Source organism: Oreochromis aureus, linkage group 16 (assembly GCF_013358895.1).
Source record: "Oreochromis aureus strain Israel breed Guangdong linkage group 16, ZZ_aureus, whole genome shotgun sequence".
NCBI classification, from domain to species: domain Eukaryota; kingdom Metazoa; phylum Chordata; class Actinopteri; order Cichliformes; family Cichlidae; genus Oreochromis; species Oreochromis aureus.
Genome location: NC_052957.1, coordinates 21,280,660 through 21,306,771, shown reverse-complemented (window position 1 = coordinate 21,306,771; position 26,112 = coordinate 21,280,660). Strand labels below are relative to the sequence as shown.

The 26,112-nt window shown below is 38.4% G+C and overlaps 1 protein-coding gene across 1 annotated transcript in view; it reads right to left on the bottom strand.

The window, feature by feature from the left end:
• Positions 1-24,982, bottom strand: part of tmtops2b (teleost multiple tissue opsin 2b) — a 33,165-nt gene extending 8,183 nt beyond the window's left edge. The window contains exons 1-3 of the mRNA XM_031734533.2: positions 24,616-24,982; positions 8,946-9,271; positions 551-784 (exon numbers count right to left, since the gene is read on the bottom strand). Coding sequence (XP_031590393.1) covers positions 551-784; positions 8,946-9,271; positions 24,616-24,982 — 927 coding nt within the window. The remainder of the gene's footprint in view (positions 1-550; positions 785-8,945; positions 9,272-24,615) is intronic.
• Positions 24,983-26,112: the final 1,130 nt, after the last annotated feature.

Here is a 26,112-nt window from a genome sequence, read left to right as displayed (position 1 = left end):
TAACTGAATTTTCTATTCTTTTTAAGACGGGACATTGTAGTCAAACTTGACATTAATGTTCTTTGGTAGTGAAGTAGTGAGTTGAAAAATATGTTTGAAGACATGCGTGTAACATTTACCACTTCGAGCCTCTTTCTGTCTGCTCTTTACTCTCGAGGCCTATTTTTCATGTCGAGTTTTTAACGAGTGTTGTGGGGATTTCTGCACCACACTGCCTCTGAAGAATTGTTCAACATTTATTCTTTCTATAGCTACCTTTTTGCAGATGGGGAAGAGGAAAAGGAGTGAGTACTGAGAGTGATTGTTCTGTTTCCCTTTTAAGAGCCCTAGGGCGTTCTTCTTGATTTTTTTTATTTCTCTTTGGTCAGTGAAATCTCTTGATAATTACACTTGAATTGATATTTAAATCAAGCAGTTCTATGATTTCAGCTGTTGTTTGTCTTTTTCTACCGTGTAAATAAAGCTGTTGTACATGTTCAAGTCTCGATTTTTCAGAATTATAACTATTGATTGTAGGTAAGACACGCACATGCACATAATAGCGACTTACCTGTTTGTTCATAAGTATATAGATGAGGGGGTTGATGACGGTGCTGCTCTTGGCCAGCAGTGAGGGAACCACGCTGGCCACAGGGCTAATGATGTTGGGCGGGCCAAATGTTGCCATCATTGCCACAACACCATAAGGCATCCAGCACAGCAGGTAGCAGGCTGCAGTGGTCAGGACCATGAACAGAATGTGGTACTCTCTCCTCCGGGCTGCAGTCTTTCGGATCTTTCCTACCTGTGAATAACGGAAGAGGAGAGAAAAAAAGGTATTTGGAAAATTTCGATTTGGATTTCCTGAAGTGTGTCTTGTGTCTAAGAAACTTTAAAATCACTTCTTTTTCACTGTGCTATCATGCAGTAATCACAAACAAAATGCAGCAGTAGCTCACCTGGCTCATCATTCATCACAAATCTTAGGTTATTGTTTTGTGTCATGTATAAAATTTAAAATGATAACTTTCCATGTCACTAGATGATTGCATCCCACAAACTAATTGGACTTAAAATTCTCTGAGAAGTCAGGCAGGCTCCAACAGCCAGGATAAAACCCCCCAACCATCAGTCAATCCCCTATGAGCAAAAACTTGGTGATAGTGGGAAGGAAAAACTCCCTTTTAACATGAAGAAACCGCCAGGAGAACTGGGCTCTGGGACCGTTTGGGGGTGAGGGGAAGTTCTTTCTAATTGTTTTTTGTTTTTTTGTGGGGGGGTTTTGTGCAGCAACACCATGGCACCATGGAGATGTGAAAATGGAAAAAACACAAATGTTACCTTGACCTTTTTTTCAATTTGGATGAAGACCCTTAAAGTGATGTAAGTTTGGTTAAATTCTGACTGATAGGAGCAGTAATAATTGTTCAATTTGTGCATGTACTAACAATTGAACCTTCCCCATGGCATGAGCTAATGGGTCCTTCAGTGAGGGCTAAAAAGGTTATTTTCTGGAAAATTTACAAACCTCCAAAGTACAGTTCACACAGGCCCAAAACCCACCAGTACTCAGGCCAGAGTAATTCCACCTGGCTCCAGGTTTTTTGAGTTAATTAAAACAAATTAATGTGACTTTTCTTTTTGGAATGTGCAGTATGTGAGCAATTTGCAGTACAACAAAAATAATATTAAAAGTAGATCTGGCATAACTATCCTGTGGAAGATTAATAAAAAATATTTTTTCAAAATCCATTAAGAGCTAAAAGTCAAATTTTACTTTAAGTCATTCTGTACCAAACTAGACAGCAATCAAATGATCAAATCCAATTTCCACGCAGGGAACCAAACACACACTAAAAGGTATCAGAGTTTAAATAAACTCCTTTTATGTGCTTTTGCACCAGCGAAAAAATTAAACCTCTCTGCTGTGTCTGGTTGTGCCTTGAATCAAACAAAATTTTTCTCAAGCTTCAATTTAAATGCAATTTAAAGTTCTCTTAACGGCGCTTTTTGGATCTCTTCGCGCACAGATGGTGCTGCTTTAATCTCAGCCCTTCATTCTCTCATCTGTTACGTGGATATATAAAGATGAGATGATGTGAAGCCTTCTCAGCTAAGATCCTCAGACACTCCACAAAGCTCATAAGCCCGATGCTTTCTCACAAATTTGTATGAGCCTCCCAGACACTTAATGCAAATAATCTACAGTTTTTAAAAACCTCCAGGGATTTTTATGGACCCCAGCACAGAGAATAATGACATAAAGAGCAACATCAAGAACTGTGGTTACTTGTGCAGCAGGATGTCCAGTGCACTCTTACTCAAGAACCAAGCTGAAAGTGAATTGTCACTTTGTTGCAATTTTAATACATATATAAATGTTGTAATTTCCCAGAAGCTTGCTATTGATTTGTGTTTATTCACAAGGTAGAGAAGGGAAGCTGTTGCAGTGCGCCATTCACATATATAAATCAAGCACTGTCAGCTTTATGTGATGCAAAGATGCAATAAAATCATGATATATTGCTCACAGTTGCAGATTCTATAATACTTGATACACTGCATGGCAGTCATTCACAATACAATACCTGTCTAACTGAGAAATATAAATGACCCTAAAATTACAAAAAGCTGAATATTTATTTATTTGTGGTGCCTGTGTGTTACCATAAAAGTATTCACTCGCCCATGGCCACAGGTGTATAAAATCAAGCACCTAGGCACATAGACTGCTTCTCCAAAAGTTTATGACACAATGGGTCGCTCTCAGGAGCTCAGTGAACTCCAGCATGGTACCGTCACAGGATGCAACCTGTGCAACAAGTCCAGTCGCGAAATTTCCTCACTACTAAATATTGCACAGTCAACTGTTAGTGGTATTATAACAAAGTGGATAGACAGCAACTCAGCCACAGAGTAGTAGGCCACTTAAAAATCAGAGCGTGGGGTCAGCAAGATTCATTAAGGCATTGATCAGCGAGTTTGGTGTGAAAAATTTTACAGAATCCTAACCCAACAGAACACCTTTAGGATGAATTACAGCACAGACTGCGAGCCAGGCCTGCTCGTCCAACATCAGGGTGGGCTGACAACACATGAAACTCTACGGATTAAGTACGGGATGTCACTCAAGTTCTTGTCCATGTGAGCAAAAACTTTTAGCAGTATAGTGTATGTTAATTCTCTTCATTTGTGCACTGATTTGCTTTCACTGTCAGTCCTATCAGGCAATTTTCCACCCGTACGTTTCAGCTTCACAGCACTTTAGGCTATGAACAGCAGAATTAAAATGATCAACTTTTGCAGAAATCTCCATCCTGTGCCATCTGGGAATCCTTATGCTGCATGGGAGGTGAGCAATCAGCCGAAACGGCCAAAAGTCACATGCAGTGTTTACATCACTTTTTGTCACCTTGCACCATTAACACAGCAGCGAGTACAACGTGCCTGTAAAACTTGTATGTATGTAATGTAATAATTCACAGTTTTCAGGCAAAGATATGTAAATAAACTGCAGTGTCTGGGATTATGTAATCTGCATGCAGATTACTTATGTAATCTAAGTAAGTGAAAAAGCCATATATCTCCTTATCACTCTAACGCTGCTGCTCGATTGTTAAAGGTGTAATGAAAAATATTCTAATTTGAATTCGTGATTATGTGACTAGATTTATATGTGCTGAAATGTAGCTTCTCTTTGCAGGAAGTTAGCTAGAGCAAAGGGAGTGATGCACATGGTGTTTTTTTTTAACACCTGTGACTTGGACACATTTGTCAGTAAATAGTTCATTTATCATTTCTGTCTAGTTTTAAGTGTATTTCATAGTGTTTGGCAGTTTTCTGATGTTTTTATTTTTGGCTAATTTAACAAAGCTAATTTGAAGGTGCTATCCTTGGTAAGCCTGTTAACTGTTACTGAAAAAGTAGAGCGCTCACAAGTTTTTATTAGTATCATTAACATTCTATTACAGTGTACATATAGTAATATGTGTTTTTTTTCTGTATTCAGTTTTATTTTTGTGGTAATTCTTCATTAAACATTGTAAAGTTTATAGTTTTATTGAAATATCAAAGTGTTAGCTAACTTTCTACCGCTGCCAGAAACCTGCTGTGAGGATTGCATACCAAACAGTTAACACAGTGAGGAAACTGTGTACTACTGAAGCAGCAACTTTAGAAGACAACATAGTTGGTATTGCCAAACTGCTTGGCCACCCCACTGTACACCATATGATGACTACTAGTTAGGAACATTTAGGATATGTTTGTGGGGTTTTTTCCTCCTATATTGAGAAACAGCTCTGGGGTCTGTCTAGTTTGACTGATCCGCTGTTAAAATCTGGCTTCTTGATGCGATTAGGAAATTACATCAAGAAGGAGCCAGAGTGTCTTGTGCTTCCGCTTGATGCCCATCCGCTTTCCCCTCAGTGTCTTTCAACTTTTAACTCATTCCTTTGTCCAATATGTGTCTTTTTAGCTTTGTGTTTTTTGCATGAAATCTTTAATATGTTAATGAGCAACACAGAAAAAATACAACATAGACTTTTCAACATCTTGAAACTTTGGCAGGACATAAGGACGATAAAAGCCTGGAGCATAGCCTGAGTCGGTATAAGCACAAGAGGATAAATGCATCCTGCTTCAGGGACAAACATATATACTGTTGTGCTCTTTCCTACTTTAGGCAAAGTGTTTGAGAAAATGGAGGAAAAGCTAAAAATTGTGACAGCATGACGAGTAAGTTTTATGACAGTACACATGCCTGACCTCCTTTTTTGACAACACTGTATAAACAAGTGAGTATTGATGTTTTTCCATTTAAAAAAAAATCACATTTTAATTCACCCGACCGCAGCTTTCCTCTGAATTCTTTAAATGAGCTTCTTTTTTTTCTTTTTTTTTGCATGGCAAAGCTTTAGTTTGCATTTTTAGATGCAGTGTTGAACTGTGTTCAATAACAATAGATTTCTGAAGTCTTCCTGAGCCTCTGTAGTTATTTATAGTAGTTTGTTCTGTTTGTAATACAGTGTTGCCTGCAGGCCTGAAGATAACAGCAATTTAATATTCCTTTTGTTGTTTGTTTGTTTTTAATGGACTTGATTCTCTGAATTGTTATTCTTAATTTGCTGAAATATTTGCCTACATTATCTCAGAGCGGTGAACCTCTGAGCGGTCACTCTCACATTTTTTAATTTGAAAGATTCTGTCTCTCTGAGATTTGCTTTCTACAGCAAGTCGTGGGAATGTCGATGGGCATTGAAAAGAATTTAGCGATTCCAATTCCATTACCAATATCACTTATGGATTAGATTCCTTGTCGATTCTCAGCGAGTTCTCATTGGCTCCACTTTGAGACATTACTTTTGTGCAAATGAATTGCATGCTCTGTACTCAAATATTTGTGCATGTTGGAATTTTTTCCCCTCTTTGTTGTGATCAGTGTTGGGTCATTACTCAAAAAAGTAATTTATTACACATGTTACACAGAATACTTTTCATAAAGTAATGCAGTATGTTTTATGTTTTAATGCAGTTAGTTACTGCCAGGAGAAAGTAATATGCTATAGTTAATAGTTATACTACTCATTGCATTACTTTTCTCTGTAAAATGACCTGAAACAGACTGTCTCATAATTACCATTTAACAATATAATCCTGAGATGGAGGCTGCAGCCAAGTTCACAGTCTGGTCGCTGGGCTGAAAAAGCTCACACAACTTTAATATCACTCAGCTATCAATTGGCTAGCTTAGCGTGCTGTCTGTGCTTGCCTGTCTTCAATGCGGTTTCCACTTTACCGTTGCACTTTCATCCTTTTGTTCAATAAAATCTAAATAAAATGTCCATATCCACACTGCAGACTGCGGCACTATGTTCCTACTCTGGCACACAAACTGAAATCAGCTGATCATACTACTGCTAGGGAGGAGAGTATGTCCAGTCATCAAACCTCACTCCAAGAGGAGCATTGGAGATTTGTCTCGAACACATAAACACTAGCTAACTGTGTTTTCTGAACTTGGGGAACTCATTTGATCAAGTCCCGTGGGAGTGCTTTGGGAGTATGGGGTATCAGATGATGCTGTGGGCCATCCAATCCCTGTTCATCATACTCTGAGCTTGGCTTGCACGGGTGGTTATAAGTCAAAATTGCTGTCTGTGGGTGTTTGACTTTTTCATAGATTTTATCTGTATTTATGTACAGAATTTCGAGGTGCAGTCAAGGGACTTGGGGTGTCAGGTTGGTTTCAGGATCTCGTCTCTGCTTTTTGCAGATGATGTAGTTCTATTAGCTTTACTGAGTGGGGACCTACAGCTTGCACTGGGCTGGTTTGCAGTGCAAGTGGCTGGAATGAGATCACTATTGATTTACCTGTCAATCTACATCCCTACCTTCACCTACTACCACAAGCTGTAAGTAGTGACAGAGAGAGTGAGGTTGTGGGTATAAGCGATGGAAATAAGGTTGCTCAGCTTTCGAGATAAAGTGAACAGCTTGTTCATTCAGGAGGGCACAGAGTAGAGCTGCCGCTCCTCCACAACAGAAGAAGCTAAGTGAGGTGTTTGGGACATCCGACTAGGAGGCCTTCTGCTGGTGAGGTATGTCAGGAGCAGCCTCGGGGGCAGACAGAAAAAATGGAAAGTTTACATCTCTTAGCTTAGATGGATACACAGAGGGGAGGTCTGGGCATCTCTTCTTAGACTGCTGCTCTCATTACACAAACTCAGATAAGTGGCAGAAAATGAAGGGATGGATATGTAAAATGTCACAACTTTTTATGTGTATGTATTGTAAAACTACATAATTTTCTTTTTTAACCATATACATATGCAGGGAGATCCATTGCAACACCTTATCAGCACCAACACAGAATTGTCTGCTTTAGTTAAGCAGTGAAGCATCAGCCAAATTGTATAAAGTTAGATACACACTTTGATTTAATGCAACCTGAACTTATTAGGCTGGAAACTGGTGTCCTGACAAAGGAAGGTCAGTGTAAAATGTTATGAACTTAACAGCTCGTTTAAAGTTAAACAAAACAAAAGTAATGAATTTGAAATGAAACCAGTTTATCTCATATGATCCAAACAGAGTTTTATAGTTGGAGGGGATTTGGAAAAAAAGCTGCTTATTGATACCAGGGGGTCAGTCTGAGTTCCTGAAGTGCTTTAAAACCATTATATTAAAGCAACCTAAAACAAACCCAAGAAGATGGTTGAGTGGCTTAGGCTTTGTCTGAGTCATAATACTGTGATAATCCTTTGCCCTGCTACCCTCCTGTTGCTCTCAGGAATAAATCTAAAGCAACGGGAGTGGAACAGCTTTTATTTATTTACACAAGACAAGTGAAGTCACTCACTTAAAAATAGAAAAAAAATACCCATGAACCAGTCACCACCTTATACGCTTTATATGATGGATGAGGGTGGTTGTTGAAAACACATCAGCACTAAAGGCTCAGCTCTATAATCTTTTGCTCTCCTTGAAGCAGAATCGAGAATAACAGTTTTCTCTATTTAAAAGGTGTTTACTGCATCAATTTCCATTATAAAGTGCTCGCCCTCCTGTATCGTGACTGATGGAAGCAGCAGCCGCTTTTGCAGCATTTCCACACCAGTTCACTCACCATATTTCCAAAAAAGTGCACAGCACGAGTGCAGCAGTTATTGTAGTGTCCTACCACTGCTCTTTTTTATGTCTACTGCTGTTCTGCATTAAAATCAGCTTGGCTTTAAGAACTTTTCCGTGTTCAGCCTCGCCAAAGAAAGTGTGATTGGTTGACTGATTCCCCACAAACCATGTGTTAAGTTTCTTTGCTTTTATTTTTATTTAAATGAGCAGGAGGCATGAATATATTGCAGCTCATCAGTAAGCTCATCATAAACATCTGTGTTTTTCTATGAATATGACTGTGGTGGAAACATATCTTCTAGCAGCACTGCTCTGTTCCATTAGCTGAGTGGAGTAGCCTTAACTTTCATGGGATGGATATCTCCTTGATTTATAGACTGTCAACCAAATCTGACATTTACTGTTGATGTATTTAGCCAGAAAATTCTTCAATCAAACTTCATTGTGGCTTTGCAGAAAATCTCATTGATGTCAGATCATGTCATCTGTCAGATTTTATAACTTGTGTCTGTGAGATGTCTCAGATGGATGTGGAACGTCTCAGGATTTTAAATAGGACTGACAGAAAGACGTTTACCTTTCCAATGCGATACCACGTGACTAGAACAAATGGAAAAGGCTAAATGTTTTCAGGTGTATTCTAGATTTTCAGCAAGTTTCAAGTAAATAGATCAGTGCGCAGTAAAAATCAGATGAGTTTTGTTTGCAGTGCTGCTCTATCTTAAATTTACTAGGAATTTATACTGTTCAGAAAAACTAAACAGTTTTGTTGATGGGTAAAAACATCAGCTAGCTTTTATTTTCCTTCTTTTTTTAAGTCAGCAAAATAAAAGAATTGGCAGATTTGAATATTTGATGGTTGATTACAACAACTTTATTGACCTTACATGTATTTCAAGCTTGGGACATTTATTTCTGAAAATAGCCCTGCTGGGACACGACAGATTAGGTGACCCACATCGTCATATTTCCTTAGAGAAAAGTTGATAACCCTACAAAGGCTTATGATAATTCAGTCATAGCTAAAAGTTCAAAATCTATCCAGTTGTCCAGTGCACAAAACCTACCCCTTCCTTTCTCTTACATGTTGAGAGATCTGTTCATATGAAGCTCTGAAGCTTTGTCACCTTTGTCAGTTATTAAAAAGCAAAGAAGCTCTTTTCGACCATGTTCGACGTCTGCAGTCTTTGGTGTTTAAAGGTGCAAAATCACTCTAAGCAATTTGTAGCTTTATTTTTGACACCTGATTCCTAAAAGAAAAAACAGCATAGACATTCACATGTAAGCGGTTAATGTGTGACTAAGTGTCAGTGTCTGACAGCTAGTGTGTGTACCTGTTTGACTGCCCAAAGCAATCTGCTGTAGCAGTAGATCATCACTATGACAGGCAGACCCAAGCAGAAAATGAAGAGGCAGATGATGTAGGCGTGCGATTGGGCACTGTTAGCAGTCCAGGACACAGAACAGCTTGTTCCTGCCCCCTCTATGCCATAGCTGCTCCAGCCCAGTAGGGGGGGCACTGTCCAGAACAAGGAGTACAGCCAAGAGCCCCCAACAGCTATTAGGGGCTTACGGTAGCCTGGCCCACGCTTGTTGTAAACAGTAAGGGTGCTGTAGCGGTCATAGGAGAGGATCACCAGAGAGATCAGCGAAACTATACCTGAGAAAGACAGAGATGTGGAGGTGTGAGGCAGTGGGGGTAGGATGTAACTGGCTCAAGAGCACAATAAACATTTATACAGTTTATAATGAAATACATTGTAACAACAGACAATCATAAAAGTACAGAAAACAATATTATATGATCTTGTGGAACAGCTTACTTTAAAATGCTGATTGTTCTTGAAAAAACACTTCTTAAAAGTGAGGAAAGTGATTGCAAGGTACATGAATTTTTTTAGCCAATAAACTTCAACCATAATCATAAAAGCCAACAGCCTGGTACTCGTGGGAAATTTAGGAGAGTACCAAATCAATAGCTTTAATCGATTTGGGATCAGGTCTTTACAAAATATTGTATAAAAGAAAAGAAGATTGGAAGATTTAATTAAAAACAAACATAATGTTCACTACAATCAGTGAGAAACACTTGTTCACCTTTTTTTCTGAACCGTTTTGCTTCAAAACTCACCTCAGTGAAACTGAAATATAGAAATCTGTGAGAATGAATCTCAATCACAGTGACTCATCGTGTCTGATCTTACCTGCACTCAGTCGGGATTTAGACACTGTGCTAATGGATTGTCACAACAAGTGATTCAACTAACAGCCACCTTCATTGTGCTAATTAATTAAAAACACTTCTTTGAGGTGTACCAAACACTGTGCACCTCTTCATTTAATATCATTCACGGAGTAATTAATTACATTTGGATAATCACTGTTAAATATAAAGCCTGACCTTGTGTTCTTCTAAACCTTGCCATTTTATAATAATCGTAATAATTATAATAATTTTTGTGACCACGCTGACTTGTCTGTAGAGACAGCAGAATTTTAAGAAGTGACTGCTTGGCCACTGATTCTTCAGCTGTCCATGTCCACAGCACAGTATAATCAATGCTTAATTACTAAATTACTTTTGTTTCCCATGTATTATCTGCTTAGAATGGTGGTACCAGAAAGAGAGAGGGTAGCCTGAGGCTATGACTATTGATACTGTGTACAAGTCCTGCCTCTGCCCTACACATGACCAGCACCCAGTGCTTCCCAGACATAAGAAAAAAACCCTCAAGAATCCATCAGAAATGCTACCAGGTCATTTAATTTGACCTTTATGAGAAAAAAGCATAACCGAGCACACAAGCGGATCCAAAGCTGTCTGCAGCCACAGAGGACAAAATATTTCATGTAGCGCTTGGTGGTAAAATTGGTGTCTTTCCTAAAAAGCTAAGGGATGACCCTCTGTCTAAAGTGTAATGCTTTCCAGCATCATGATATTTTTTCTGTGTAGCAATGTCACCATCCCATAAATATTAAATTCAGTTCAATCTATCAGTGCTTTTGTGGTGCAGTATTTTTCCTCTAAACTAATGCATCTACCGCCTTTATCTATGGCTGATTGGATTTACCATCCCACATACTGCACTTCACTGCTTTACACACAGTGCACACATGAAGCATCAGACATGAAAGAACTAGATATTTGGATGGGATGTGTGATGTGTTTGTGACAGGGGATTTCTTTAAATCACCCTGCCGTTCTTCAGCTGAGACGTCTGAGTTAGAAAACACTAACACACTGCAGTTCTTTTCTTTTACTCGCGAGGACGAGGAAGGAATACATTTCATAGAGCTGATCACATATATGTTCAATAATCTTCTAACAGTTTGTAAATTACAAAGTAGTTAGATTAAGTGAATGTTAACACATTTTGCAGAGCATCTATACACCTTCAAACAGCCCTGACCATCAAATTGCCTCATTTTTCAAATCCAGCCCTAAGACACATCACCCACAGTATTTTTTTTCTCTGCAGTTCATTACCTTTCTCATTTTCACAGATTGCACAGTGTTACTATGTTATTAACACATGCCAAATTAAAGATATATCACATGGCAGCAGTCAGAAGTGTATCATGGATGAGATTTCCCATGTTATTTCTCTAAACATACCGGTGATCCTAGATAGCCGATGGCAAAAATACAACAATAGAACAAACCAACTGTACTCAAAGTGCACAGCTAATACATCTAATCTAATAACTCCTATTATATGCCAGCCACAGACTGTATTAGGTAATGCTTCTACTAAACCAAATTTAGCTTTATTAAAGGTCCAGTCTGGCTGGCAAGCTCATCCTGTTTAATGATTTTATTACCAAATAAAATAAAAATTATCTTGATTTTATGTTCCTAACTAAAACCTGGTGAAACAAAAACAACAGCACTATGGTTATTGTTGAAACAGCCCCTCAAAACTTCAGTTTTATAAGTGAGATTAAGAGGAGAAACCGGCATTTTATACACAAATGACCACCACTGCAAAGAGCTGCCATATGGAACATTTAGATTATTTTGAATATGTTGCACTTCTCAGCCTGAGGGCTGAGCATAAACATCTGTAGGCCCTCAAAATAAAATGCAAAGAATTGACCAGATTACCATTAGGTATGACCTTAACATTGTTCATTGGGTGTTTTTAATATGCATATTCATTATGCCAAAGAACGTTTGTGTATTCTGGATCATTTGGGACTCATATCATATCCTAGACCTAGTTATTTCCAAAGGCCTGTGGTCTCTTTGACCATAAGGTTTCTTTTTTTTAATGACCATCTCTGCAAACAGTAGAATCAGAACTGAAGTAATCAAAAATTGCTTTCTTCATAAAAATTCCATTACATTGTCTACCTGTTGTTTAATGAGTGACATTCTTTTTAATACCTTTCCCAATAAACATTGGGCGACGTGCAGATCATGTCTATATTGGGTCTGTCAGTCCATGAGCTATTCTGGACATCTATACGACATTCATGGTTGGACCAAATTGTGGACCTATTTTGACTGTCGACATGTAGACATCTATGACAGGTACAGGAAATTTATATGAGTAATATATGTAATATTATAAATTTTGGAATTTATACTACAATGTGTTTAATAAGCTTCAAAGAGCATTTGCATTATATATGGTTCATTTTGTAAGTATCCTGTTTTATTGTAAAGAGCTGATTGTAAGAGCAAATAAATGTGGTTGTGATCGGTAGCTGGACTGAGAGAAGTTGCAACAGAAAGTACGAGAAGTTTTGTGGGAGTGTGCATTTATCTGCTCGACAGTCTTTGTCGATGCACACATTTTGCAAACTACCTGTGAGAAGCTGGGGACATTTTTGCTCCAAATATACCGTGCAGCTGCTTGCTTTTATTTTAGTATCCACTGATCACTCAGCATTCCCTCACGCATAACTGTTTCTGTACAGAAAACATGCCCTCCAGCCTCTTGAAAAATGGGACTACAGAGCCTACAGAAGCAGTATAAAATTGATTTCTAAAACAAGTAAGTTTGACATTGAAAAGACGTCCACAACGACCACATTGGACTATAAATAGCCCGTACACAGAGGTCCAATGGATATCAACACTAAGCTGATCATATGATACTGTTGGGTAGACGAGAAACTCTGACATGTCTCTACAAGACATATAATTCCTTTCACTTGGTCAAGAGGAATTTCATCGAATCTGAACTTACCTGAAGAGTTCAACAAGGGACCATTCTTAGACCTCTCATATTTATTATATACACGCCCCATTTTGCTTACTAATATAACATTTCCTATCCTAACATCCCATGACACACAACTATACATATCAGTGCCACCTCAGGACTATGGTCCCCTACACTTTCACAAAAGTTGCAGTAAACAAATTATTGAATAGATATGCCAAAAATTCCTGCAAATGAACTCAGAAAAGACTGAAATTGTTTTTAATGAAAAAGAAAAAAGAAAAAAAAAAACGAATGAAAGTGTCTGCCTGCCTATAAAAGATGCTTAAGTCTTCAACCCAGGCCAGAAATCTTAGCATAATTGTGGACTATGGCCTAAATTTTGACAGCTACATAAAGATAATTACAAAATTTAAAAAAAAAAGGATGCATGTTTGAATAGATACAGATTAGAATATTATAACAGTATCTTTATTGATCTTGAGCACATTACTCTATTTTCAAATCTCTGCATTGCTTTCTTGTGTCTCAAAGGATAGATTCTAAAATACTTTTACTAGTTTACGAAGCATTTAATCTACTCATGCCTTAGAAAACACCCAGAGCTCTCAGGTTAAAGGGAACATACCATTTATGTACAGTTTTTATGGTACTCACCTGTGGAACAAGCTTCCTGAACAGCTGTTCCAAGATCAGATAAATCTGTTATTTCCTTTAAATTAAAGTGCCTAAAACTTGTTATTATCATTTGAAGTGGCTTATCAACAAATAATGTCTGCAGCATCCTCTTAACCTTATGTTTAATTTATATTTCTGGTGGGTTGTTCCCTGTTTTAACATATTGTCTAAAGATTAGTCATTGCAGAACAGAATCAAAGAGTTCACTCCCACAGTTTTACCACTGTTTTTACATCGCTTTTACCGACATTGTAGCAGAAAGAACCTGGATTCGTGCGCCAGATATATATAACAAGACAGCTGTGAACATGGGAAACAACTCTTCTCTTGTTTTTGTTTCGCTTCCAATTGTTGTTTGTTCTATTTCCATTATAATTATGTGCAAATGCTTTATATTATGACATGTATTGATACATTTTACTTGTTCTCTCTCTTTCTATCCCTCTGCATAGCCTTGGCTTGCATATCAATAGTGCTATACAAAACACACTTTTGACTTTTGAAACCAAGCAACATCAGGGAAGTAACGCAACTACATCCACTTAATAAACTGTATGTAGCTAGCTGAATAAAGCTACCATGCAAGACCTCATTGGTCAAACAAACCTGGCATTTAAGAAATGAACTGTTAGGAGACATACTCTCTTGAAATTCCAGAGACACAAAATATGCAGCACTGAAACTAGGAAGACATACCAGTTGATAAATCAAATATTTGAAACTTTTTTTTCAGTCAAACCACTCCAGTTTTGAGTGAATGGTGCAGATGCTTATCAATCTACCAGTACAGATTTAAACGTGGTCAAACAAAGCTTTAGTCTGGCAGATTTATTTATCACATACTATGATTTTCTTGAGTTTCTCAACTGCCACTTTATCTCAGTACCTTCTACTGTAAACTTCTAGCGTTGTGTGTGTAAAATATTATAGAGTGGCAGGTTTGTGGAAATTCCTTTTAAAGTATAATATGTTAATATCTTCTATTCACATCAGTCCCATAATGAAGCTGCAAGTTACAGGACTGCTACTGAAGTCTCTAGACCCAGTTCCAACATTCACCCCAAGGCTGTGTTTATGTCATGTCAGAGATAATGTAATTATAAGTGTCTGGTATAATTAGCATTCATGTCAGCCTCTTACTTGTATATTGAACATGACACTTAATATTACCAAGTGCCCAAAAACTGAACAAATTAGGAGATGCCATCTCATCCTCTGCCTGGGCAAACCATTCTCTATAATTACACTCATAAACCCATATTAAATGCATGTGTTATATCTTCAGTACACGGTATTTTAATCCTAACACATCCAAATTTATACTTATGACACTGCAACACTTGCAAGTCGGTAACGTGGGACTGTTGCTTTTCTGACTGGTTTTTTTTCGCCAGTTTTTGCAATTGTGAAAGAGCACATGTGAAAGATGTCAAAGGGTCTAGAAGAACCGTGGAGAACATTATGCTGCCTGTAAAATCATTCAACATGACCTGTTTGGCGGCAAACCATAGGGGCGTATCCATGGACGGACCTCTACAGGCTAGGCAACGACACCCTGACTGCCATTAGGTAAGGGGATAAGATCCTTGCCAGACCTTATGCTTAAAAACCAGTGAAGTCCTACTTCTACCATCTCCACTTATTAGTACCAGACTGACAAAATGAGCATCTGTAATCTCATTTAAAGAAACAGGATGGGACTTTACATTGCTTGCACAGAAACACAATTAGTTCCAATTTCTTTAGCTGAATGTATGAAAAATGCCAAAGATAACATGGCTTCAAAGGCATAAAATAGCATTTCTGCAACAACAAGGCGATTTTCAGGGAGTATAGCTCAGCATTTTGTGCAGCGTACCGTTCAAAAACGGAGGAAACTGAACAAGTGGAGGACAAAATAAGTGTAAGGCCTGCAAATCTACAGCAGTTGAACAATATCTGAAAGTCGTGTCCTTAAACAGGAAAACAACTAGCAAAGACCTGACATAAGACCTGAGAGATGCATATGGCTTTTCAGTTATTCACTAAAGCCTCAACAGATATGTTCTGGTCGAAGGGGTCTTGTGGAATGATGAATCCAAATCATTAGCGTGTTTGGAGGAACAGTGAACATGTATAGACATGTGTAAAACACGGTGGAGGCTCTTCCTGATTTGGGACGTCACTTCAGCCAGTGATGTTTGGGATCTTGTCAAAATTAAGGGAATTGTGAACACAGAAAAGTACTGTAAGATTTTGATTATTATCCTTTATTCATCTATTGAGATTTAAATCTCATTTCCCAGAGAGACCAATTATCTGTCATAGACTCACCTCTCCACACCCCAGCAGTGTCGGATCATCTTGGCAGAAAACAGAACAAAAGGCAGTCAAAATCTAAAGAAGAGCTTTGATACTTGTCCTTGGATAAACTCTCTCTGAAGGCTACATAAAGAAGTTAGAAGTCAGCTTTCCTAAGAGGGTTCAGGTTGTGTTGAAGAATAAATGTCATACCAAATAATGACATCCAAGCTTGTACAACTGGATTCAGTTTGATTAACATAGTGCCAAATCACAATTAGAGTTGCCTCAAGGCGCGTAAGGTACTGACCCTACAATAATACAGTTGCACTCTTTCTGCCTTATATACTGTATTTCCATGTATATTTGGATGCCTCATTTTCCTGGGAAAATACAAATAAACGAGTGCTGATTTTTCGATGTATTGTACATTACTGAACAATATGTGAACTTTTAACTGCCTAATTTGAAGAAGCAGCTATTTTCAGTAATCTGTCGTATTAGTATTAGTACACCTATTTAAAATCAAAATAGCTAGGTTACCTTAGAAATCTTTAAATTTCAATGACCTTTAACATTAAGCCTTATTTAGAGGCTGGAATGGCTGATAACTGTTATAAACACTGTCAGTTCCTTTTCCATCTTTCTTTCTGCAAGTGCAATTAAAACAACGTTGAGACATCCATTAAGCAACCCCTCATTCTATTGTGTTGTTTTTAGCTTTTTTTGTGGCCAAACCATCACCTTCAGATGAAAAACCCAAATATAACAGATGCACTGCCACCGTCCAACATTCAACAGTGGCTTTTTTCTCTGCCTTTTTGTGTCATTCTCGCTAAGGCTAAGTAAAAAAGAAATACAACAGACATGCAATCAATCTGTTGTTCTGACCTCAACCTCACTGATATCTTCTGTTATTAAGGTTCTGCAGCTTACAGGCTTCAGCTACTATAAAGTATAAGACAGCCATAGCCCTTCTGTTATGAGGACATCAAATCATGTTTGGGTCAGTGTCAGTCCCTGTAAAACTTGCTAACATCCACAAAAGTAACACAGAAAGACAGTGCAGTGGTGGTTAAGTGTCTCCTTTAGGCATAGTAGATGTTTGCAAAAAAATAAATACCATATTTAATGATTAATATTTCAGGTTTATTTGATTATTTTGGAATAAAAATTATGTGTGGTGGCAGATTTCTTTTCTCGTGTATTAATCACGTTTTAATCATATCACATAGTAATAGTAATATCACTTTCTCACTTTAGTATAGTAAGAGCACTTCTGTCACCAGTTTGCATGCATGTAGAATGTTATCACAAGTCGGCCCCAAGTTTTATTGCACCTTCAAAGTGGACCCATTGTAGACTGGAAGATCTCCAGACATCTTGCTTTAAGGGAGGTGATGGGTGGTCGTAACTTTTCTTAGGGTGGGAGTGGGTTAAGGATGAGCTGGACTGAAGCTATAGGGATACGTGATGTGCTGTGGAATGTTCTTTGGTTGAGGGTGTCTGTGATGGTGTATATAAGACGTGAGGGCGACGGCCAGATTTCAGAGTTTCCATATTGCAATATGTTATTAAACCATTTCAAATTGCTCACTGGGTGTGTTGCAGGTTACTGCTAAAATTTCCATAAGATATATCAACTTAGTTCCTGCCAGTCACTGTTTTGAATGTGAATGTTAATCAAACATATACAGAAAAATAATAGAACCAAATCAGTGGTACAGTGTTTGTACATTTTAGCATTTTAGAGTTTCAACAGTTTGCAGGGTAATTAATCAAATCTGATATTCAGATATTCAAAAGCACATATTGCTCTTAGGTATTAACATTCATTTTCAAATGAATTATTTTTAGTACTTCTTGAATATTAACAGTGCAATGTGTTATTGCTGGAATCCAAGAAAACACTTTTAAACTGAAAAAATGTACTTAAGCTGTTAAATATTTCAGTAGACAATGCAAGTGAGGCATAACTTTTTCAAGTATGGAGTTTCATGAAGTGCAGTTGTTGGCTTTTGTTTAATTAAAAAGGATTTCAAAGGTGAACGATAAATTGTGAGTTTTGCTAAACTGAAAATGTGATTTTGTTGTAAGTTATATCAGTTTATTCCCAAGGAAGACATAATTGGAAACTCTTAAGTAACAGAGAATGTTTTCATTTGAGTATCAGACATGTTGGTTTTATTGCAGGAAAAAGTTTAATATCAAATATAATCAGAATATTAAAGTTCTAATAAACTTTTAAGTTCGGCTAACTTTTATGTGTTTACTGTGATTAGTACGGTGGCCCTGAGAGGCCAAACAGACTGCAACTTAAGAAAACACCAGCAATAAGAAAAATGCTGCAAAAGCACACAAAATACAATGGAAATAGGGGGAAAAAACAGATTTCCAAAAGCACAAGGGAAGTGTTTCTGGGGAGACAATAACTCAACGGACCAGTTGCAGGAACCCAAAATATGCTAAGCTGGGAGACACTTAAAAGAAGTGGAGGATCTATCGGTTTTGTGAGGAAAGAGAAGATGAGAGGTAAGTGTGTTAGCCTGACTATTAGCCTAAAATCCTTCATCAGTATTAAATGAATCATGATAAAACACACCTACCATGTTTTGGGTTCCTGCAACTGGTCCGTCGGGTTATTGTCTCCCCAGAAACACTCCCCTTGTGCTTTAGGAAATCTGTTTTTTCCTATTTCTGTTTTCGTTTTTCCTCTTTCCGTTGTGTGCTTTTGCAGCGTTTTTCTTATTGCTGGTGTTTTCTTAAGTTGCAGTCCGTTTACCCTCTCAGGGCCACCGTAGATTAGAGTTACAATTATATCATTAGCTGTGTTACACGCCTTCTTCAATTCCTCACCAGTGGGAGGAGAGAGTCATATCATCAAATTTGCCTTCTTCTCTGCACATTTGCTACAGTCAGCTGACTTAAAATGACAGACAGCAGTATTAAAGCTGAAGTGTATGCCGACCGCAGCCAATCAGTCATAGTCCGAACAGGTAACAAAATCTTTTATGAGCATTCAGCCTTGTAGCGTTTTGGCACTGCAGGGATGGCTGAGAAGTACTCTTTGGGATTATTTTCAACTTCTCTGTCAGCTTTGTGTTTGTACTTAAAAAAAGATTTTGTGCATGCCCTCATCAACATAGGGATTTGTGTGTGCTTGGCAGCTTAAGGCAATTATATGACAAGTCATTTCAGGCCATGACAAATGTAAGAGTAATGAGAGTAACAGCAAGCATAATGAATTTCTTTCTTTATTAAAAAATAAACAATAAGTAATTGCAATCATTTTTCCTTTTTTACTCTCAATAGACTACTTACTCACACTGACACACTGGTATTAACTGGCTCCTAAAGAGGATATTTGTTTGTGTACCGGATCAGACTATGAGGAGAGACTTGTGAGCTGTAAAAGGAAGGAAACAGCTGTGAAGTGGTTCCCTCAAGCAGCATGTCGACGAAAACACTGACATGCTCTAGGTGAGGTCGAGCTTTAGTGTCCCCCACCCCCTCCCTGGCATCTACAAGGATATCTACCACCAGGTTTTTGAGATAATAGTCTCGTTTTAAAAAGAATCTTCCTTTCATTAGTCATGAAAAAAAGCTCTTGCAATTAATAGAGCTACTTTCTGCTGCTCTCTTATTGACAGCGGGTCACCACATGTTTAATTTGGCTGATTTTTACACTGGATGCTCTTCCCGAAAGGGATTTGCGTCTGCTCTTTATATCGGAGCAGGGATCTTTCACTTGTTAAACAAATATGTAAATCCCTACACTCTGGAGACACATACTGTGGCCTACAATTAATAATTCATTAATAGTCATCCCAAACGTGCTGTTTTCTGTCATAAATGTATTTTTTTTTTTCAGAAAATTCTGTTCACATGTGATTAAAATCAAAGAAAATGCAGTCGTTTTGAGGTAAAACCGTTAGTAAGTTATATGACTTTGTTAGCTACTTCACAATGTGTAGAGAGAAGGAAACACCAATCCACACTTACAAACTGCTTTTAAGCTAAAAAGAAAACAATGATAACAAAAAGCAAAACTCCTTTAACTCTTGATTTAACTCTAAAACTCAGAGTACTCGGAATAAAACTCAGAATAAAACTTTTATTCTCCGGCTTTTAAATCCAAATTAGTTTTGATTATTTTTCTTAGTGTTACTTCTTCTTCAGGTTTTCTCATTTTATGTTTCCTTTATTAAATTCTGTCATCTTGTCCTACATTTTTGTATCATTTGATTATTTTATATATAGAGCTCTTTGGTCAACAGCTGTTGTCTTTAAATGTGCCATAGAAATAAATTTGACTTTGACTATCAAAATGTTTATGTTGTCTTTTGACTCAAGTTGCTTTATCTTCATTCTGGGATGTAGATCGTTGATCTTCATTACAGCCATTGTTTTCTTAAACCTACATTGCCTCATTTACTCCCATGTAATGCACTTGCACACACACACACATGCAGTATATACCTAATCATGATATACAGCACATACAGCTTGCAACAAAAACAACAGTAACATCATTATTCTTACAAGGTTCTTACTCAGTGGTGTAAGCCAGTGATTTGTAGGGTCGCTTAAAAGCTTTAAGAAGTCAGGTTAAGTGAATGTCAGGCCCTTGAACAATAAACAGACTACACCCTGTGTATTGTCCTTTCTTCCTATCAGCTGTTTACTTGAGTGTGTGCAGATCACCGGACTTTTAAAAGTAAAACATTCTTCCTGCTCTTTGTTGTCACCCACCTTCCCACTCGTGCAGCATAAGTACAAGACAGGAGGCAGAACACCAAAATAGCTATACTTCATAAGTCTTTAGGAATACTGTAAGTTCTTGTAATGTGGCCATAATGCTGCTTTGGAAAAAATAATAAAATGTATTATTTCAACATTTCTGTTATCTTTATACTTTCTGTACAAAAAGACAGCATGACTGTCTATGTCTTTATTTTTTCTCTATCTGTATATGATCGTTTGTCTAGCCCTGTTTTTAATTTTACCCGTGTTTGAAACTAGCCTGAGGCCAAGAAAAACTGGTGATCTGTTATGATGTGCGACTCTCTGGCAGTTATATATATTGAATCGGCCCTTATGCTGTCTCATCTGAAGGATGAATAACAGGGAGATGATAATGGCAACGATAGATATATATATGTAGAAAGAGAGAAATGAACAGTCAGAGTCAGGTATTATGGTTGCTGACACTTCATCTTCAAGCGCACACTATGTGACACTGACTGTAATGTTCTTTTAACAAAACAGCTCCTTGGGAGAACAGGATGTATTGGATGAGGTAAGAGTGCTTGATTTTATATATACGTACAAACATATTAACATCCTGCACACACGTCATATAAGTATAGGAACAATGTATGCTGTGAAAGAGCATACAGGTTGCTTGTGAATACGATTTCTTACAACAACATATTAAGAAATGTTTGACAAAGAAGCATAAGACCCACATCAGAGGCTTTATTAGGTACAACTTGTACCAGGTTGGACCTAATTTTGCCTTCACAACTACCCAATTTATTTATGGCATTATAGATTTTAACAAGGTGCTGGAAACATTCCTGAGATGTTGGTTCATGGTGACATGATTACATCACACAGTTGCTGCAGATTTGTTGGCTGCACCTTCATGATATGAATCCTCTGTTACACCTCATCCCAGAGGGGCTCTATTGGATTGGGATCTGATGACTGTGGAGGCCATTTGAGTACAATGAACTCACTGTCATGTTCAAGAAACCTGTTTGAGATAACTTGAACTTTGTGACATGGTGCATTAACCTGCTGGAAGCAGCCATCAGAAGACTTTAGTCATAAAGGGATGACCACGGTCAGCAACAATACTCAGGCAGACTGTGGGGTTTAAAGGATCAGTTGGTATTAAGGGACCCAAGTGTGCTAAGAAAATAGCATTACCCTACCAGCCTAAACCACCGATAGACGTCAGGATGGATCCATGCTTTCATATTGTTTATACAAATGTCTGACCCCGCTATCTGAACGCTGCAGCAGAAATGATTAGAACAGGCAATGTTTTTCAATCATCTATTGCCCCCTTTTGCTGAATCCATGTGAACTGTAGCCTCAGTTTCCTGTTCTTAGCTGACAGGAGTGAGACATGTGTTTTTCTGCTATAGCCCACCTGCTTCAAAGTTTGATGTGTTCTGCATTCTTTGGTTGCAACAAGTGGTTATTTGATTTAATGGTGCCTTCCTGACAGCTCACAGCAGTCAGTAAGTTCTCGTCTGACCTCTGGGTTCAACATTGCATTTTCACTGAATATCTTCTTTGTTTCAGTTCATCTCTGCATAGAAATGGTTTTGTGGGAAACTCCCAGTAGATCAGACATACTCGGAGACATCTGGAACCAACAACCATGCCATATTTAATTTTTTAAATATTTTTTAATTTTCATAATTTTCTCTATGCTCCCCGTGTTAAAATGTGTTTACAAAATTGTGCGTGCTCGTATGCATGCATGTGTCTGTGTAGAGATGACTGGATGGGTGGGGTGGGGGGGTACTGGGAGTGTAATGTTTGACTAACAGTATGGTTGCTCTTTGCATTCATATCGGCAAATTTTATGTGGCAAAGATTTTGTATCTACCGACTTCTGTCAGCTTTCCAGCATCTTCTCTCTTGACACCAGTAAGATAAGCAGTGAGCTGTTACCATGCTGGTTCAAGTTTTATAAATGCAACAACCGCGAGAAGCCCAGGGGAGAATAAAGTCAAAGCATGCTGCTGACTTTAAAACATAGCGTGAAGGAAAATGAAAATTCACCGCCTCAACATATCCTGCTGACATATCTGGTGTTACAATACACAGAAGGTAAATGAACAGATGCAAACCAGCACACAAGCGCCGACAGAAGGAAAACACCGCAGTCAGAGGATATGGAAACAGAGATAAGTTAAAATAATACATATTTCTGTATTCATGATAAGAGTTTAAATATCATTTGTGAGGTCAGATGAAAATCTGTAAAAGTATAATAAAAAAAATGCAACTGAAATGAAAAATAATTTTACTAGCATGAGAACAACTCAGTGTATATAATTTAATCCATTCAACTACTGCTTGACTGTGTAATGACAAAAGTTTGAATATCAAAAGCATAAAGTAAACGCATAAAAGCACTAGATCATCTAAAAAGGCACAACAAGAATGAAAATGAGACCTACACTATATAAGGTTTCGGTAGTAGCTACTGAGTGTGTACTGAAGTCTGATCATTTCTTTTTTCCTAAACACAACTATAATAGCAAGAGAGTGCAGTGACATTTATAGGCTTTGTGTTTCCATTGTGATAAACAGGAAATGAATCATATACAATGTATAATGCTTATTTAACAATGTGACGTGGATTTGTAAGGTAATGCATTCTCATAGCACAAGCAGTTTGCACTTTAATTTGAGTTTATTAACCACACTATAAAAGACTAAAGTGGGTGAGTTAAGTTCCAGCAAATGTGTCAGAATTAACTTTCCTTACCAAACTTTGGCAAAGACAGGAGCCTGCTGACCCCAAAAAGCAATCAACTCTGAGCAAGCCAAATGTAGGAAAAACGTTTCACCTCCTAACATGAAAGCACGAGATTGCCCTAAATCTGTCAGACAGAAATAAATAGAAATGGCTACAGTTCCAGAGTTCATATCCTCTGATAAATGCGATGAGGGTCAGTGCATCCAGGTTGTGACACTACCACCTCCTGGTGGATGAACTACACAGTAAAAGTTCAAAAAATAAAATAAGATACAAATAAAAGCACGGACTTATACCCCATTAAATAAATCAGTATGATATACATTGTGTGACAAACTGTAATATACAAACTCATTTTTTCACTCTTCCTTGAGCTCAAACCAGCCAGATGTTAAGAAACGCTGGAAAGCTCATGTTTTAGTTTAATAAGAGAGGGGATGGAGGGCTCATGAACAATGTGGTACAATAATACTCAAATCTGACTGCAATCCCCGTTCCCTCTGGAGGCAGAGGAAGAGAAGGTCAGAGTGCAGAGCTGGACCAACTGGCCAGTGTAATTGCAGATACGGAGCGGGCAGTGTCTGTCGATAAGCAGACTTAAAAAGAAACGCGATGGGCTGTACAGACATGAAACCTGCAGGTCTGAGGTCAGAACCAGTGTCGCCGTTACATAATTTGTTTACCGAAAGACATCCATATGATCAAACTGTCAAATGTACTTCTCTTTGTGCAGGGAACATACTTTGGGTCACAATTCTTTGGAAAAAAAAAAAAAGAAGAATCCGGATCCATCCAAAGAGCGCTTGTTTGATTATCTGTCAGGCTCAGCTATCATTATATGTACAGATTATTATTATTATTCATTATTATTGTGAAAGCTGCTACTTGGAATAATGACAAAAACTAACCATTGTGCAAACAACCCAAGTTAATGAATACCAATGGCTTCAATAAAGCGAAGTAATTTAAAGAGGGAGTCTCGTGGTCTACTGAAAACACTATTAATCCATCCAATCCCCATCAGTCCCGATGACTCTTACGCAGACAAACACAACGGAACGGACTAATATCTAATTACATTTGACGATGTGAAATGTAGCATATTTGCCACAGCTTTGACTTCAGTGTTTCAGTGACTTATTATAGTAAATTTTGCAAAAACAGCAGATATTTCGCCGCACTGATTTCATTTCCATAAATATAAAACGGTGCATGAGTTGCCCCCCCCCCCAATGTGATATCCCGAAATCAACAGTATGGGCTCCAAATCATAATTTCTTTTTTCTTTATGCTTTTTTTCATATGGTGTCCTCTCTCTGACAAATACTGCAATATCCCAAACTTTGAGCTGTTAAGAAAAGCAGAACTTACCAAAGCAAGAGTTGATGAAGCCGTACCAGCTGCAGCCGCTGCGCCCCAGCAGCCACTTTCCACGGATGCTGGAGGCGAAGCTGAGAGTGGTGCCGAACAAACACACCAGCATGTCGCTCACGCTGATGTTCAGCAGCAGCATGTTCACCGGTGTCCGCAGCTTTTTGAATTTGCAAAACAGCAGCAACACAATGAAGTTGTTCAGGAAGCCGAAAGTCATGATGAAGCCCAGCACCACGGACAGCACCACAAAGCCCGCCGGGGAGAGCTTCGCCGAGCCCGCCGGCGCGTCCAGCAACTCTCGGTCATCGCTCAGGTTGAAGCTGTAATTCAGACCAGCCTGGCCAGAAAACATGCCGCCGTCCATTCAGTCCATCAGTTTCTCTTCACTCTGGAGCTTGCTTCACTCGGCAGCGCTGGTCACATCGCGCAACTGGAAAGTTTGCGCGTGTAGCTTCCATCTTACTCCATCCTCATGTGCAAAAAACGCGCATTCCTCTTCTGATCCTGAGAGCGATCGCCTGGCTGCTGACTCTTAGAGAACTGGCAGGAATGTTAAAAAATGCATTGCAACCAGAAAGTGCCACCTTAACGTTATCTTAACGCAACGCGTCCTCCGCTTTCATCGCATCTCTCCGCGAACCAGCTTGACAGGACGCGCTATGTAATTTGGGCAATCTAACAAAATTCATCCCAGTTATCAAATTTGCTTTCCACAGCAGTTTATTTTATTGCGTGGGAGACGCCTGTCGTCTTCAAGTTATCACTTTTAGACTGGCTGTAATCCGCGCTCGTAGTGGACACTCGTGTCACCAGTGGTGTTATGTGATTTGGGCTCGGCGCCAGCGTCTTTTAAAAGGCAGGGCGACTCTTACATCACAGGGTAGTGGGATGCTTGGGTCCGTGGGGGGGAATTGGGTGCCTTTATATGTGTGTTTCTTTGTAAATATATCTTTCTGAGGACCTGTTTAAGTTTAAATAGGGTGTGAGAAAATGTTTGGAAATTTAGCAAAGCTGCTGCTTTTCTGCTGTGGGGCTTAATGTTGACATTAGGTCTGGGGGTAGTGTAAGGCTTTCTGTTATATATCTGTCTGTGATGGTCACGCTGAGGGTAAGGGTCTTGGGCAGGGATGTCAAACTCATTTTACATCGTGTGACACATACAGCCCACTTTGATCTTGAGTGGCCCTGGCTTGTGGAAGACCCCTTGCTGCACATTTTACCTCTGAGATATCTCAATATTAGAAGTGCAATTTCAATATTACATCTCAGTTTTCCTACATGATAAAGATGTTGCTGTAGTAAATGAGCGACAGCTGTCAGTGTGATTCTTTGGGTTTAAATGATAAGAAATGTGTAAACTTACAGAAAAAGATCTGGTAGCTCATTGACTTTAGATTAGACTGTAGTTATAAAGTGGAATATTTGTGTTAATTCACAGAAAATTCCCCTTTTTATTCATTAAGTTTTTAATTTATTTTTACCCTGGACATTTTG